We start from the raw sequence: 17,856 nt of genomic DNA, 5'->3' as shown, positions 1-17,856 counted from the left end.
AAGTTATGGGATAGAGACTGTATAGAATACTACTCTGCAATAAAAAAAAAAGAGTAAAAAAAGGTGATATTCTGACCTTTGAGACAAAATGGATAGAACTGGAGGTAAGTGTGATACTTAGCAAAATAAACAAACAGGTGAAAGACAACTATGAGATGGTTTCACTCATGTGGAATCTAGAGAACTGATGCACATAAACTTAAAAAAAAAAAAACAGAAGCAAGTAAACTGTTTCTACGACTTGTGAGAACTATGGTGGTTATCTTTGGGAGGTGGGAGGGTGGGGATACAGATCCTTGGTGGTGGTTGTGGTGTGGAACTATACACTGTAATCTTACCAACTTGTAACCTACTAGTAATCACAATAAATAAATTAATTAATAAATGGAATAGAAAGTGACAGAAGGTGAGAGGGAAAAATACCACAGTATCAATACTTTAAGTGCTATCTTTCCTTCTCATCTTTCTTTTTTTTTTAATAATTTATTTCTTTATTGGGGAATTAATGTTTTACATTCAACAGTAAATACAATAGTTTGGACATGCATAACATTCCCCAGATTCCCATTTAACAATACAACCCCCACTATGTCATTCATCATCTTTCATGGACCTGTATTCTCCCCACCCACCCACCCACCCCAGCCTTCTCATCTTTCTTTAAATTTTATTTATTTTATTTTTGAGAGAGATTCAGAGAGAGAGACACACACACACAGAGAAACACCAGAGCACTGTTCAACTCTGGCTTATGGTGATGTGGGGAGGTTGAACCTGGGTCTTAGGAGCCTCAGGCATGAGAGTCTGTTTGTATAACCATTATGCTATCTACCCTGCCCTCCTCCTCATCTTTAAAAAAAAAAATTGTGTGTGTGTATTAGTAAAATAGCTCACTTGGGTAGTATATTTGCTTTCCTATGAGTACAACCCAGTTTTGGAGACTGGGTACAGTATCCAAGTGAATTATTTTGTCTCTCCATTTTCTTTTTCCTTCTTTATTTTAAAATTGTATTTATTTATTCACTGAGTGGGAGAGAGAGAACCAGAGCATCACTCTGGCATTTACAATGCCAGGGACTGACCTTGGGACCTCAGGTTTAAGAGTCCAGTGCCGCGGGAGTCGGGCAGTAGCGCAGCGGGTTAAGCACACATGGTGCAAAGTTCAAGGACTGGCGGAAGGATCCCGGTTCGAGCCCCTTGCTCCCCACCTGCAGAGGAGTCACTTCACAGGTGGTGAAGCAGGCCTGCAGGTGTCTATCTTTCTCTACCCCTCTCTGTCTTCCCCTCTTCTCTCCATTTCTCTCTGTCCTATCTAACAATGATGACATCAATAACTACAACAACAATAAAAAAAAAAAAGGGCAACAAAAGGGAAAATAAATTTAAAAAAAAAGTTCAGTGCCTTATCCATTGCACCATAACCAGGGACACATATTTTTATTGTTTGTTTTCCCGTCATTAGAGTCTTGATAAGAAGAACAGCCACTTATTAGTGTCACTCTGTGCCAAGGACTCTGGGACCTTAGAAACATCATTTCTGTGGTCCGGGAGGCGCACTGTGTAGGGCATTAGACTCTCAAGCATGAGGTCCTTAGTTCAATCCCCGGCATCACATGTACCAGAGTGATGTCTGGTTCTTTCTCTCTCTCCTATAATTTCTCATGAATAAATAAATAAAATATTTTTTGAAAAAAGAAACATCATTTCTACAGCCCAGGAGATGATGCAATGGGTGTGGTATTAAACTGTCACATGAAGTCCCAAGTTTGATCTCTGGCACTGCATATACCAAAGTAATGCTCTATTTCTCTCTCTACGTGTGTGTGTATGTATGTGTGTGTGTGTGTGTGTGTGTGTCTGTCTTTCCTTCTCCCTTTCTCATAAATAAATAAATAAATATCTTGAAACATGTGCTTTCATTCTTTAAGTGACAAGAGGTCCCAATGCCATTTCTATTTGGAGCTCAGGATCGAGCCTTGGGCCCAGAGTCCCAGCTGACAAGCAGTAGCTTCACTGTGATGGCCTCTCAGGTCTGCACACTCCTCAGTGTTTGTGTGCACGACCCTTCAGCTGTGTCGTTAGGACTTAAGGGTTTAGGGAACAGTGGCAGTAGCATGATGGTTAGAAAAGCACACACTTCATGGTACTTCAAGGACTCTGTGACCTTAGAAAAAGCTCTACAGTCCTCTGTGCTTCACAAAACCATCCTCCTCAACTACTGTAATTTTTTTTTTGGTCATCTCTATGGTTTCACTGTTCTGACTTTTACAGATAGAAAGAGCACTACAGAGAGAGAAGGAAAGACACAAACCCACTGTAGCACTGAAACTCCCTTCATTGTGGTGGAGGCCTGGCTGAAAGCCACTATCCTACTGAGCAGCACTGGATTGTAATTTTTTTTAATATTTATTTATTTATTTATTTATTTATTCCCTTTTGTTGCCCTTGTTTTATTATTATAGTTATTATTGTTGTTGTTATTGATGTCATTGTTAGATAGGACAGAGAGAAATGGAGAGAGGAAGGGAAGACAGAGAGGGGGAGAGAAAGATAGACTCCTGCAGACCTGCTTCACTGCTTGTGAAGCTACTCGCCTGTGGGTGGGGAGACAGGGACTCGAACTGGAATCCTTACACTGGTCCTTGCGCTTTGTGCCACCGGTGCTTAACCCGCTGCGCTACTGCCCGACTCCCTGTAATTTTTTTTTTAAGTTGTACCTGTATTTATGAGGGGGAAAGTCAGAGCACTACTTGATCATCCTCAAATCATTATAATATGTGCTCAACCAGGTATGCCACTGCCTGGCCCCTATTATTTATTGTTGTTGTTGTTGTTATTGATTGAGCAGCCAGGACCTTGTGTACTCTAGGTCACTTTATTTATTTATTTATTTATTTATTTATTTATTTCTTCCTTTTGTTGCCCTTGTTTCATTGTTGTAGTTATTATTGTTGTTCTTGATGTCATTGTTGTTGGATAGGACAGAGAGAAATGGGGGAGAAGACAAAGGGGGGGGAGAAAGATAGACACCTGCAGACCTGCTTCACTGCCTGTGAAGCAACTCCCCTGCAGGTGGGGAGCCGGGGGCTCAAACTAGGATCCTCCAGGGCACTTTTTCATTCAGCTTGGAGTCAGAAAGAGATACAGAAGAGCTTTCTCCAGTTCCTCTCATGTGATAGCGCCAGGGTTCAATCTGAGCTGTGAACCTGGCAAAACATACACCCTACATGGTGAGCTCCTTCTGTCTCTGCCCACGAACTGCTGTATTCATAAAGCACTAAGGTTCATATAGACTCCTAAGAGTCCTTGACTAGCTAATGCGGTTCTGAAGGGCACAAGGAAAAAAAATGGTGACATCATGTTACCTGACTTCAAATTGTATCGCAAAGCAACTGTAATTAAAACTATATGGCAGGGGTAGGTGGGTGGGTGGAGGCCAACAAAATAGTCCACCTGTATTGTGTGCCTGCTTTGCCATGTGTGCAACCCAGGTTCAAGCCTGGCCCCAACTGCATTGGAGGAAGCTTCAGTGCTGTGGTCTCAGAGTTTCTCTCTCTCTCCCTCTCTCTCTCTTTCCCTCCCTGTTTTTCTGGGGAAACAAATGGCAGCCTGTAATACCAAAGCCTCAAGGAGGATGAAAAGACAAAATAAACTGTATATTGTTGGAGTAAAATAGGCACACAGGAGGCTGAGTGGTGGTGCACACACAGTGACAGGTATCAAACTCAGGACCTCAGGCTTATGATGCTAACGCTTCAGCCGCTGGGCCACCTCCCATGCTGCAAGTCACTTAGCTTCTATGAAAAATGAAAATCTAACATCTACTCACACAGTTGCTGTGAGAATGAAATGAGCTTTTCTGGTGGCACATAGCTATCTCTGGGCACAGTATAAAGAGAAGGTAACTTTCTGTTGATTCATGAATCTTCTTCAGCCTTCAGCTTGAAGGATAGTATCTCACCGAGATGGTTTTGTTTGTTTGTTTGTTTGTTTTTGTCCCCAGATCTGCTTTGGCAGCAGCCATTCTAACAACAACATTGACCGGCCAGACCGTTGCCATTCCTCAGCCTCACCGGAGGTCTCGGTCTGAGAGTGACGCAACCAACACTGACAAAGACAGCTTCATTGAACCCTATGCCACCGCCTCAGCAGTGAGGCCTCGGTAAGGACCAGATTGCTAGCTTTGCTTTCTCTCAGGGGAGAGGTGGGCACACCTGTGATTGTCACTAGAGCTCAGGACTCAGGCTATCTTCATCTGTGTCTTGGGACATGAATAGCTCTTAAGTTAAGAATTTTCTCTAGATAGCTCACCAGGTAGGGTATGCACCTTCTTAAGTATGAAGGCCTGTGTTTGAGGCTTGCACTGCTTGGGACCACCACAACTCTGGGAGAGGATTCATGGGTGGTGGTGTGATGTCTCTCTTCTATCTAGGATAGAAAAAGTTGGCCTGGATGTGGTAGTATCACAGTTGCATGAAGCCCCAGAAACACACACACACACACACACACACACACACGAATTTTCTCTAGAGTATATATTGTCAAATCATTATTATTGCTATTGTTATTTTAACCAGAGCATTACTCAGCTCTGGCTTATGGTGATACAAGAGACTGAATCTGGGACCTCTGAGCCTCAGACATGAAAGACTATTGCATAAACCACGGTGCTACCTCCCAGCCTTATCTTGTCCAAAGCAAAACAAAACAAAATAACTATGGGTTATTTTCGTAACAGCACAGAACCCATGAACCCATGGCCAACAACTCCATGTCATTCACCACTTCTCGTATAGCTCCTCTCGGAACACTCATACTGATTGTAGCCCTATGTTGACTTATGGGTGGTGCTGGATATTTAGAGGAATTCTGAAAAGAAAGACCATTGACCTTTAAGGAGAACTGCACTAGCCCAATCGTATTTTAAAATACAAACTCGAGGGAGCCAGGAGTCAGGTCACCCAGTAGAATGCACTTTACCATGTGTAAAGACCTGGGTTCAAACCCCAAACCACCATGTGAGAGAACAGAGGAAGTTTCACCATCACTTTAGCACAGCTTCTTTCTCTGTTTCTGCTTTCCTCGGTCTCAAGGATACATTAAAAAAGTTCACCAGCAGTGAAATCTTGCAGATATACAGCCCCAGTGATTACCCAGGTGGCAAATAAATAAGATAAAACCGAAACTGAGGGCCCAGGAGCCTCAGCTGGTAGAATATATACCTCACTATGCCTGAGGCCCTGGAATCCATCCCTAGCACCACATGAGAATACTAAGGGAATACAGCACCAAGGGAATTGCATGGATGGTGGAGCAGTGCTTTGATGCCTCACCCTCTCACTCGAAAACACAGAGGATAAAAGTTGGGCAAGAGGGGGTCGGGCAGTAGCGCAGCGGGTTAAGCGCACGTGGCGCACAGCGCAAGGACCGGCATAAGGATCCCGGTTTGAGGCCCCGGCTCCCCACCTGCAGGGGAGTCGCTTCACCAGCGGTGGAGCAGGTCTGCAGGTGTCTGTCTTTCTCTCCCCTTCTCTGTCTTCCCCTCCTCTCTTGATTTCTCTCTGTCCTGTCCCAACAACGAACGACATCAACAACAACAATAATAACCACAACAAGGGCAACAAAAGGGGGGGGGCGGGAAATGGCCTCCAGGAGCAGTGGATTCATAGTTCAGGCACTGAGCCCCAGCAGTAACCCTGGAGGCAAAAAAAAAAAAAATTGGGCAAGAAGGCAGCTTATTGATATTACAGATGTGTAAGCTCATAGCCTCATTCACTGGCACCACATGAAAGAACAAAAGCCAGAGCTGAAGTAGTTAAAATGAAGGAGGATCGGTTCAGTAAGGGGGAGGGGAGCTCTGGCGCATGGCCTAAAGTGAACCTAGTATTTACAGTCTTGCTGAATCTTACCCATTTTTTAAAAAAAACACCTCTGTGGTCCAGGAAGTAGCGCAGTGGATAAAGTGTTGAGACTCTCAAGCATGAGGTCCTGAGTTCAGTCCCCAACAGCACATGTACCAGAGTGGTGTCTGGTTCTTTTTCTCCTCCTATCTTTCTCATGAATAAATAAATAAATAAAATATTCTTAAATTTTTTTTTTGAAAACCTCTATTTAAAAATATTTTAGTTATTTACTTTAATTAGAAAGACATACAGAGAGATAAATCAGAACACTGCTCAGCTCTGGCTTATGGTGGTGCTAGGACTTGAACCTGAGACCTTAATGCCTCATGCATGAAAGTCTCTTTGCATAACCATTATGTTATCACCCTAGCCCATTATGTTGAATCTTATTAAAGGCAGCCCCACAGAGCGAAGGGGAAGGGAAAGATTCAATAGTATCTTGATTAGCTATATTAGGGGAAAAAGCAACTTTGAGACAGTTCTAATTTATGTACCAAAACGAATCCCCATTGAAAGAAGAGATTAATCTATATAGACCCATAAATAAGAGCTTGAAATCCAATCTCCAGTCTTAGCAAAGCTTGCAGAGCAAAATGACTGCTATTTTCTTCTAAATCGATAAGTTATGCTGAGTATGTTTTAATCTTCTGAATGTTAAAATTACATAGTCAAAATAAAATTGATGGGCTAGGAAAATTCTGATAGGACATTAAAAACTCAGGGTTTTTTTTCATCTCAGTTGATAAAAAAGTTAATTTCAGATGGGAGTGGACATGCTAGAAGCAAAGTATAATAGATAAATGGACAGAGGACAGGAACAGAAGATTCACAATTTATTGCACCAAAGTAAAAGACTCTGGGGTTGGTGAGGGGGGAGTACAGGTCCATAAAGGATGACAGAGGACCTAGTGGGGGTTGTATTGTTATGTGGAAAACTGAGAAATGTTATGCATGTACAAATTATTATATTTACTGTCAACTGTAAAACATTAATCCCCCAAGAAATTTTAAAAAAAGATTCACAATAGAGAATTTTTTTTCAAAATATATTTTATTTATTTATTTTTATTGTTGTTATTGATGCCGTTGTTGTTGGATAGGACCGAGAGAAATGGAGAGAGGAGGGGAAGACAGAAGGGGAGAGAAAGACACCTGCAGACCTGCTTCACCGCTTGTGAAGCGACTCCCCTGCAGGTGGGGAGCCAGGGGCTTGACACAATAGAGAATTTGACTTACATGCAAATATATATGGAAAAAGATTTTGTTTGTTTGTTTGGGTAAGAAATGTAAATTTAAAGACAATGATCTATATTCTTTGGCTAAATTTTAGAAAGTTATTCCCAGTGTATCTATAGGCCAGGAAGATGATTTTTTAATGTATTTTTTAAAGATTTTATTTATTAATGAGAAAGCTAGGAGGAGAGAGAGAAAGAACCAGATATCACTCTGGTACATGTGCGGCCGGGGATTGAACTCAGGACCTAATGCCTGAAAATTCAATGCTTTATCTATTGCACCACCTCCTGGACCATGGGAAATTATATATTTTTTAAAAAATATTTTGTTTATTTATTAATGAGAAAGATAGGAGGAGAGAGAGAAAGAACCAGACATCACTCTGGTACATGTGCTGCCAGGGACTGAACTCAGGACCTCATGCTTGAGAGCCCAATGCCCATCCACTGCCCAACCTCCTGGATCACGGGAAATGATATTTGAAAGTGACTTTATGTGGTATGCATGTAGATTCATAAGACATCTAGACCATTCTACTCAATGGTCTACCACATGGCGGTTTTGTAGGTAAGATATTTTCTGCCTATAGTTGTTCCTTAAAGGGTTATTTTTGACAGTGAAAATTATGGGGGGAATGCCTTGCTAAGGGTAATGGCTAACTAAACTGATGTCTCTACTTGAGTCTGACGTTTTCAAATGCTGCCTTTAGGAGGCTGGGCAGTAATGCATGGGGTTAAGTGCATATAGTATGAAGCGCAAGGACCCACTCAAGGATTTGGGTTTGAGCCCCTGGCAGGGGTGTTGCTTTACAACTGGTGAAGCAGGTCTGCCAGTGTCTGTCTTTCTCTTCCCCTCTCTGTCTTCCCCTCCTCTTTCAATTTCTCTCTGTCCTATCCAAAAACAATAACAGAAATGAAAAAAGATGGCCGCCAGGAGTAGTGGATTCATGGTGCAGGCACTGAGCTCCAGAGATAACCCTGGAGGGAAAAAAAAAAAAAAAAGGTTGACTTTAAAATCTTGTCAATGTAGGCTGGGTGGTAGCGCACCCAATTAAGCACACACAGTGCCCTGGTTTGAGCGTCCAATCCCCATCTGCAAGGAGGGACACTTCATGAGCAGTGAAGCAGGTTTGCAGGTGTGTCTCTTTCAGTCTCCCTAGTTCCCCTTCCTCTCTCAATTTCTCGCTGTCCCACCCAATAAAATAGAAAGTGGGGGGAAGGAAATACAGCCATCGGGATTGGTGGATTTGTAATGCTGGCATCAAGCTCCAGAGATAACCCTGCAGGCAATAAAAAGTAAAAGGGGAAAAAAAATTGCTGGGAGTCGGGCGGTAGCGCAGTGGGTTAAGCGCAGGTGGCACTAAGCGCATGGACCTACTAAGGATCCCGGTTCGAGTCCCTGGCTCCCCACCTGCAGGGGAGTCACTTCACAGGCGGTGAAACAGGTCTGCAGGCATCTGTCTTTCTCTCCCCCTCTCTGTCTTCCCCTCCTCTCTCCATTTCTGTCTGTCCTATCCAACAATGACGACATCAATAACTACAACAATAATTAAAAAACAACAACAAGGGCAACAAGGGTGAAAATAAATAAATATAATTTTTTTTTAAATTGCTAATGGGGTGGGGGGGATGGGTGGTGGTACACCCAGTTGAGCACACACTTGGTATTACATGAAAGGACCCAGGTTTGAACCTCCAGCTCCCCCACCCCACCCCACAGAGGGGAAACGTCATAGCAGTGAAGCAGAGCTGCATGTATCTCTCTCTCTCCCTGTCTCTGTCCCCCTCTTTGTTTTTCTTTTTCTTATCTAGAAACCAAACAAAGGAACAAACAAAAAAGAATTGCAAATGATAAAGCAAATTGTATGTGTAACCAGTGATAGTGACAATAAGAGCCCAGGTAAAAAGTGAGAAAGAAATGAATATGCAAAGCAGTGGTTGAATCTTTCAGCATTTATCTTGTTTTGTAACATAGTTACAGTTCTTATAACTACAAATGGGGACTTGGAGACAGAGCGCTGAGGATATGGAAATATACCAGTGTGTAGTGTGTAAGAAATTTAACTTGTTTATTTTGCTTTTTAATGTTCTAAAACAGACTTGATTGGCAGATCGGCCTCCGAAAGACTTCTTCACCAACCTTTGAAATGCTGAACTATGGGGAGGAAGAGGACTCTGACAGGTCCTCATCATCCAGCCACAGCCACATGGAGTCGGAGGCCATCGCTTGCAAAGAAGAGGGAGCTCTGTGTGGTGCTGTGTATGCCGCTTCACGCAGAAATCAGGTGTTGATCATATCCCAGAACTTATGCACGGTGACATTAGCTTGGGGTCAGGGATGTAGAGTACACTAGTAAGGGTATTCTTTTTCCTGTTTTGTCTTTGATGATTTTTGTTTGGGACTTTTTTTTCCTTTTTCGATTTATTCATACATTTTATTTATGTTGTTTCAATTTATTATTCATTTTATTTTTTGTTTTGTACCAGAGCACTGCATAGCTCTGCCTTATGATGGTGCTGGGGATTCAACCTGGGACCTTAAGTACCTCAGGCATGAAAGTCTTTTTGCAGAACCATTATGCTATCACCCCAGCCCAAATTTATGTATTTATTACTGAGAGAGTGAAAGCCAGAGCATCATTCTAGCATATATAGTGCTAGGGACTGAAGTTGGTACCTCATACTTGTAAGTACTGTACCCTGCCACTGTGTTACATCCTAGTTCCCTTGAGGACTTAAATTTATTTATTTATTTATTTATTTATGTTGCCGCCAGAGTTATTACTGGAGCTCAGTGCCTGCAGGATGAATCCACTGCTCCTGGCAGCCATTTTTTCCCTTTTATTTGATAGGGCAGAGAAATTGAGAAGGCAGGGGGAGGTAAGAAAGGGGGCGGGGGAGAGGCACCTGCAGCCCTGCTTCATATATGTCAGGATTGCAGACTTGAACCTGAATCCTTAGGCATGGGAGTGTGTGCACTCAACTGAGAGTGCCACCACCTGACCCCCAAAAGCTTAATTTTTCTTTTTTCTTTTTTCTTTTTTTTATTTTTATTTTCCCTTTTGTTGCCCTTGTTGTTTTTCATTGTTGTAGTTATTATTGTTGTTGTTGTTGATGTCATCATTGTTAGATAGGACAGAGAGAAATGGAGAGAGGAGGGGAAGATAGACACCCACAGACCTGCTTCACCACTTGTGAAACGACTCCCCTGTAGGTAGGGAGCCAGCCGGAGGCTCAAACCGGCGTCCTTACGCTTTGTGCTACGTGTGCTTAACCCACTGCACTATCGCCCGACTCCCTTTTTTTTTTTTTAAGATTTTATTTATTTATGAGAAAGATAGGAGGAGATAAAAAGAACCAGACATCACTCTGGCACATGTGCTGCTGGGGATCGAACTCAGGACCTCATTCTTGAGAGTCCAAAGTTTTATCACTACACCACCTCCCGGACCACAAGAGCTTAATTTTTCACATGTCCAGTCTTAAATTCTATTTGACTGGGCTAAAATTTAAAGCTCTGTCCTTTGTTTTTCAAAAATAAACATCTTCACATTCTTAACACAGATTTCCTGCTCACTGGTGTGAACCCAAAGGTTCATAATTTCCTTAACACTTTGCCAGTATCAGTGTGCTTGTTGAAACCTCTTCAAATGTATGCTTGATGAGAAGTACTGTCACTCAGCTCCCCATTGTAACAGACCTTTGAATACTTACCACATGTAAGAGCTATTCTGGGAGTCAGGCGGTAGTGCAGCGGGTTAAGCGCATGTGGTGCAAAGCGCAAGAACCAGCATCCAGCATAAGGATCCTGGTTTGAGCCTCAGGCTCCCCACCTGCAGGGGAGTCGCTTCACAAGTGGTGAAGCAGGTCTACAGGTGTCTATCTTTCTCTCCCCCTCTCTGCCGTCCCCTCTTTTCTCCATTTCTCTCTATCCTATCCAACAATGACGACATCAATAGCAACAATAATAACTACAACAATAAAACAACAAGGGCAACAAAAGGAAATATTTTTTTAAAAAGAGCTATTCTAAGCTCTTTTTTAAAAAAAAAAATTCTTTTTTTATATTTATTCCCTTTTGTTGCCCTTGTTTTATTGTTGTAGTTATTATTGTTGTTGTCGTTGTTGGATAGGACAGAGAGAAATGGAGAGAGGAGGGGAAGACAGAGGGGGAGAGAAAGATAGAAACCTGCAGACCTGCCTGTGAGTGACTCCCCTGCAGGTGGGGAGCCGGGGCTCGAACCAGAATCCTTATGCTGGTCCTTGTGCTTTGCACCACATACGCTTAACCCACTGCGCTACAGCCCAACTCCCTATTCTAAGCTCTTATATACACTCATGTCCTACTAACTGTGAGGCGAGTTCCATTCCCTGCCCTCTCACATATGGGAAACCTGAATTCAGAGCCCTTTCCTTTCTTTGTTTTTCCTTTCTTCCTTTTTTTTGTTCACCAGGATTATCACTGGGACAGAGTGTCAGAAAAATAGTATCATTCCATTTTTTATTTTACTTGTGATCTATTTTTAAAATACTTTATTTATTTACTCATGAGGAAGTAGCAGCAGAGAGAGAAAGAACCAGACATCATTCTAGTGCATGTGCTGCTGGGGATTGAACTCAGGACCGTAAGCTTGAGAGTCCAGTACCTTATCCACTGTGCCAGTCTGTTTTTTAGCCAGAATGTTTTTGAGCTCTGGTTTATGGTGGTGCTGGGGATTGAACCTGGGACCTTCCAGCATGAACATCTCATCAGTCAATCAATCTTTTGAAAAATTATACAAAGATCACCATTTTGAACCAATAATTCCACCTCTTGGCTTCTTTATTATTATTATTATTATTATTATTATCTTTATTTATTGGAGACAGCCAGAAATGGAGAGGAGAGGAGAGAAGAGGAAAGGAGAGGAGAGGAGAGGAGAGGAGAGGAGAGGAGAGGAGAGGAGAGGAGAGGAGAGGAGAGGAGAGGAGAGATAAGAAAGAGAGACAGAGCCCTTGTAGCCCTTGTTCACCACTCATGAAACTTTCCCCCTGCAGGTGGGGACCAGGGGCTCAAACCCTGTCCTTGCTCATTGTAACATATGCCACCACCTAGCCCGGCCACATGGCTTCTTCACTCAGTATTGCAGTTTTGTGATTGATCAGTGCTAATTCATTTATCAGCTCTCGACTGATGGACATTTGGGCTGTTTGCTTCCACGTGTTTGGGAGGTGTAAGTTTGTGTGTTAGACCACACTGGATATGACTAAATTGTTTTTCAGAATAGTTCTAATTGACCTTCCCACTGACAGTGTGTAGGTGCCAGTCTTCCTGTTTTTTATATATCCCAGGCAACGGGAACCTCCACACAACCCCAGGAGTGAGAGGTGAAGTTTTAATAACTGGTTGCAGTTTCAGAGTCTTATCATTGCCCATTGTCCTGACCAGTTGAAGATGGCATGAACAAATGAATGAATGGACCCTTAAGGTAGAAAGTGACTGTGCTTTATCCCAGCTTTGTGTTTAGATTTTTCTCCCCCTTGAGCAGGGTAAGACAAGTGAGAGCAGATTCATTGATTTGAGGTCAACGAAGTAGCTCACTTGGGTAGTGCGCTGCTTTGCCATGGCACATAATCCAGATTTGAGCCTGGCCTCCACCTTATCGAAGGAGACGTTGATGTTGTGTTCTCTCTCCATCTCTCTCTCTCTTTCTCCCTCTCTGTCTCTGTCTCTCTAAAAAAAAAAAAAAAGACACATTGAACAATGAATAGATGCTAGGCAGCCTACATACACCATCTTATTTATTCCACACCCTTGGAGTAAGTCTGAAAAAATAGGACAAACAACTTGTCCAGAACCACTCAGCCAGCCACTCAGAGGCAAAGGCAGAGAGGTAGGATTCAGACCATCTTCCCGTTGTAGAGTTAATATTTATGGGGCTGGTGAAACAGCTTGCTTGGATAATACACTGCTCTGCTTTGCTATGTGCATGGCACAGGGTCAGGCCTGGCCTCCACCACATTGAAGGAAACTGTGGTTGGTGTCTCTCTCTCTCTCTGCCTCTCTATCTCTTTGAAATAAAGGAAGAAAAAGTGAAAGAAAGATTTGTGTCTGATTATTATTTTTATTTTTTTAATATTCCCTTTTGTTGCCCTTGTTGTAGTTATTATTATTGTTGTTGATGATATCATTGTTGTTGGATAGGACAGAGAGAAATGGAGAGAGGAGGGGAAGACAAAAAGGGAAGAGAAAGATAGACATCTGCAGACCTGCTTCACTGCTTGTGAAATGACTACCCTGCAGGTGGGGAAGCGGGATCCTTATGCCGGCCATGTGTGCTTAACCTGCTGCGCTACCGCCTGACTCCCTTATGTCTAATTATTTCTTAGCCTAAGTTTCTTGGCTAAGATCAGGTTTAAAATTTGTCTTTATAGCCTTTTTATCTATCCAGAATATTTCTTAGACAAAAAAAAAATTTTTTTGGAACTGGTCAAGAATTCTTAAGTAATTTTATTTGATCTTATTTACCTTTTTATAATCTGAGGTTTTTTTTTCCTAGGGGGTTAATGTCTTACAGTACAATCACTGACATATGCATACAGTTTCATTATATAATAGGCCCCTAGAATTTTCCTTCTGTCATCCTTTGCTTTGATGCAATACACCATGTTTCACTTTGTGCTCTCCCTCCCCAGAGTCCTTTGCTTTGGTGCAAGAAATCTTAGAATTTTTAATACAATAAAAATATCTATCTTTGAAAATATGGGTGTAGGGAGTCGGTCAATAGTGCAGCGGGTTAAACACAGGTGGCACAAAGCGAAAGGACCGGCATAAGAATCTTGGTTCAAGTGGAGACCTGCAGGGGAGTCGCTTCATAAGCAGTGAAGCAGGTCTGCAGGTATCTATCTTTCTCTCCCCCTCTCTGTCTTCCCCTCCTCTCTCCATTTCTCTCTGTCCTGTCTAACAACAACGACAGTAATAACTACAACAATAAAACAATAAGGGCAGCAAAAGGGAATAAATAAATAAATATATTTTTAAAAAAAGAAAGAAAATAATGGATGTGTGCCATGTAAAACTGTTGTTTAGTCACTAGATGGCATCAGCTCTGAAGATGATAATGCTTATAGGAGTGCGTGTGTATTTTAACCAGAGTACTACTCAGCTCTGGCTTTTGGAAGCACAGAGGATTGAACCTGAGACCTTAGAGCCTCAGGCACAAGAGTGTGTTTGCATAACCATTATGCTACCTATAGCTGCTTTTACTTAAAAGAAAAGAAAAAAAAGTGTCTTTTTCTTGGTTCACTCACTTTCTGCCACAACTCTAAAACCCAAACCTTAGCATCACCTTGCTTAGAACCTGAAGGAAAAATGTTGTGTGAGATGAGCCAGGAAGATAGGGAGGAATGCCGGCTGACTACACACATAGGTGAAGCCTGGAGACAAAGTCAGGTGGGGGGAACATAGGGTGAAACTTGGAGGGGGAGGGGTACTGCCTCAAAGCAAGGAATTCTGGGGAAGGAATGGAAGAAGGAAGCCTGAAGGGGTGGTGAGGGGTTGGGAGTGAGAGAGTATTACAGACACTCATGTTGCCGAGCTGGGAAAGAAAGCCCATGTATAGACAATTGTGCTGTAAGCCATTAACCTTCAACTAAACTGAAGGGAAAAAAGTGTCTTCTCTACACTTTCCACAGATATGCTCTAGTCTGAGGGAAATAATTTTAAAATAAATAAATAATTTTTTTTTTCTTTAACCAGAGCACTGCTGAAATCTGGTTAGTGGTGGTGTCAGGGATTGAATTTGGTACTTCAGGACCCAGGCATGAGTGTGGTTCTCTTGTTGTATTAAAAAATTAAGAATTCTTGATCAGTTCCAAAACAAACAAAATTTATTGTCTAAGAAATATTCTGGGGCAGGGGTAGATAGCATAATGGTGATGTAAAAAGACTCTCGGGGAGTTGGGCGGTAGCACAAGAGGTTAAGGGCAGGTGGCGCGAAGCGCAGGGACCAATATAAGGATCCCGGTTCGAGCCCCCAGCTCCCCACCTGCAGGGGAGTTGCTTCATAGGCCACCACAGCTCTGCAGGTGTCTGTCTTTCTCTCCCCCTCTGTCTCCACCTCCTCTCTCCATTTCTCTCTGTCCTATCCAACAACAACGACATCAATAACAACAACTACTACTACAGCAACAATAAAAAAGACAAGGGCAACAAAAGGGTAAATAAATAAAATTTTTTTAAAAAAAGACTCTCATGACTGAGGCTCTAAAGTCCGAGGTTTAATCCCCTACACCACCATATGCCAGAGCTGAGCAGTGCTCTGGTAAAGAAATAATAATCTGAATAGATAGACTCTGAATATAGATTATTATAAGACAATAATCTGAATAGATAAAAGGGCTATAATGACAAATCTTACACCTGATCTTAGCCAAGAGACAGAGACTAAGAATCGATTCTCTTCAGCTGAGCCTGAAAAGCTGCAGGAAGTGCCCTTGTGGAGAGGTGAGGGAGGAAGGGGACACCCGCGGAGCTGAATCAGCCCAGTCAGAAGGAAATGCGATACAGATACCACCAGTCATATTTGCTCTTCTGTCTTCTGTTAACAGAAGTTACCTTCATCTCATGGGGTGGACAGTGAAGATGAGGAAAACATTTCCAAACAAGATGGGTTTCCAGAATCGCCACGTAAGTCCCAAAATACACAAGAAAAAGGTAAAAAAAAAAAAAAAAAAAAGCATACAAACTATTTGAATTTAAAAAAAATGTTCATAGCACTAGCAGTTAATTGGGTGTGTGTGGCTGCTGTATTTCCATACTGTGGTTTCATGATTTAAAGTCGGAATCTTTATTATTTACAATATTTAATTTATTTATTCCCTTTTTGCTGCCCTTGTTTTATTGTTATAGTTATTGTTGTTGTTATTGTTACCAAGGATGCAAGCAAACTAGGCCATAAACTTATTCTGTCTCTGGAGTACCTTAATTATGAATGTGTATTCATAAAGAGGAAATGAATAACTAGGCCTGGGGAGAGAGCTCACAGAGTAGGGTGGGTGCCATGACATGTGTGTAGCCCAGGTTCAAGCCCCAGCACCACATGAGAGGCTTTATGACATGGGAGGAAATTCCTGTACTGTGGTGTGTCTCTGTGTGTGTGTGTGTGTGTGTGTGTGTGTGTGTGTGTGTGTGTGTGTAAGGAAAAGAAGGAAACCCTGAGTGGTAAGATCTTGAAATAACTAGACAGATTTTATATGTGTCTGTATCTTTTTTTTTTAATTGTTTATCTGTGACTATCTGCAAGGCTTCACAACTCTTGGGGGGACTTTTAGATAGAAAGAGCAAGGCAGGGGACTGGGCGATGGTGCGCCCATTTGAGCACACATATTGCTATGCACAGAGACCTCAGTTCTAGCCCCTGCTCCCTACCTATGGGGGGAAGCTTCATGAATGGTGAAGTAGTGCTGCGGGTACCTCTCTCTCCCCCTTTTCTATTTCTCCTGCTCCTCTCCATTTCTCTCTGTCCTATCAAATAAATAATTAACAAGGCAGAGAGCACAAGAAACCACAGCGTCTTCCAAAGCGGTGGGGATTGGGCTCAAACCTGGCTCTCACGCTTGACAAAGCAGGCGCACTGTCCAGGTGAACTATCTGGCCAGCCTTTGTATCATTAAAACATTTTCCTTCAAGGAACAGCTGTTTTTCTAACCAAGTTAGTCACTGGCTGGGCAGGGTAGGAGTGAAGCCTCAGCCCACCTGAGGAACAGCAGATGGAAGTGAGGAGAGGTGGAGTCGGGCTGCATTGGAAAGGCTCAGAAGTCACACAGAGTGTTGCCTTGGCCCTGAAGTCATGTGACTAGGCATGAGCCAGGCTGATGAGTAGTCTATGGAGTCTAGCTTCCTCCTGGCTCCAGGATCTGCTCACTATGTGGTCTCACACAGGCTCCTCTGCCTCCCAGTCTCTTGTTTGGCTCATCATAGGAAGTGAGTTTCAGGGGGTCAGGTGGTAGTGCAGCGGGTTAAGCGCACATGGCTCAAAGCACAAGGACCTGAGTAAGGATCAGTTTGAGCCCCTGGCTCCCCACCTGCAGCGGGAGGGGGTCGATTCACAAGCAGTGAAGCAGGTCTGCAGGTGTCTGTCTTTCCCCTCTCTGTCTCCCCTCCTCTCTCAGTTTCTCTCTGTCCTATCCAACAACAACAACAGTTACGGCAACAATAACAACAACAAGAATAACAAAATAGGAAAAATGGCCTCCAGGAGCAGTAGATTTGTAGTGCAGGCACCAAGCCCCAGCAATAACCTTGGAGACACACACACACACACACACACACACACACACACACACACACACAAAAGTGATTTTCAGTGATTGTACTCTTTCCACTGTCAACTGCCTATATTTTAAAATGTGTTTTTCTTTTTTTCTCTTTTAAAATCAGATGGTAAAGGTTTTCTGAATGTAAAGGTAAGATTAGTTTGTTAAAAACTGATTTTCTCAATGTACTGCATCAAAGCAAAGGACTTTGAGGAAAGAGGGGTGGAAGAGAATTATGGGGTCCTGGTGCATAATAACATCATATGCAAGTGTCAGTGACTGCACTGTGAAGCTTTAACCCCCTCAGTAAAAACAAACAAAATCTTTTGATCTCAACAAGTAGAATTTTCCCCCATGAGTTTTTCAGAAACTTTTGTGATTTACAGTGGGTGTGCAACAGGAGAAGGGGCTTCCCTTAAGGG

At 42.6% G+C, this 17,856-nt stretch overlaps 1 protein-coding gene across 4 annotated transcripts in view; it reads left to right on the top strand.

Annotated features, from left to right (window-relative positions):
- CEP89 (centrosomal protein 89) overlaps positions 1-17,856 on the top strand; it is a 67,811-nt gene that overhangs the window by 8,604 nt on the left and 41,351 nt on the right. For all 4 annotated transcript variants that reach the window (XM_060185674.1, XM_060185673.1, XM_060185671.1 and 1 more), the window contains exons 3-6: positions 4,004-4,162; positions 9,237-9,423; positions 15,728-15,833; positions 17,559-17,584. In XM_060185674.1, coding sequence (XP_060041657.1) covers positions 4,004-4,162; positions 9,237-9,423; positions 15,728-15,833; positions 17,559-17,584 — 478 coding nt within the window. The remainder of the gene's footprint in view (positions 1-4,003; positions 4,163-9,236; positions 9,424-15,727; positions 15,834-17,558; positions 17,585-17,856) is intronic.

The sequence above is a fragment of the Erinaceus europaeus genome, chromosome 2 (assembly GCF_950295315.1).
Source record: "Erinaceus europaeus chromosome 2, mEriEur2.1, whole genome shotgun sequence".
NCBI lineage: Eukaryota > Metazoa > Chordata > Mammalia > Eulipotyphla > Erinaceidae > Erinaceus > Erinaceus europaeus.
Note: the sequence above shows the minus strand (reverse complement) of the source record. Positions and strands in the feature narration are given on the sequence as shown.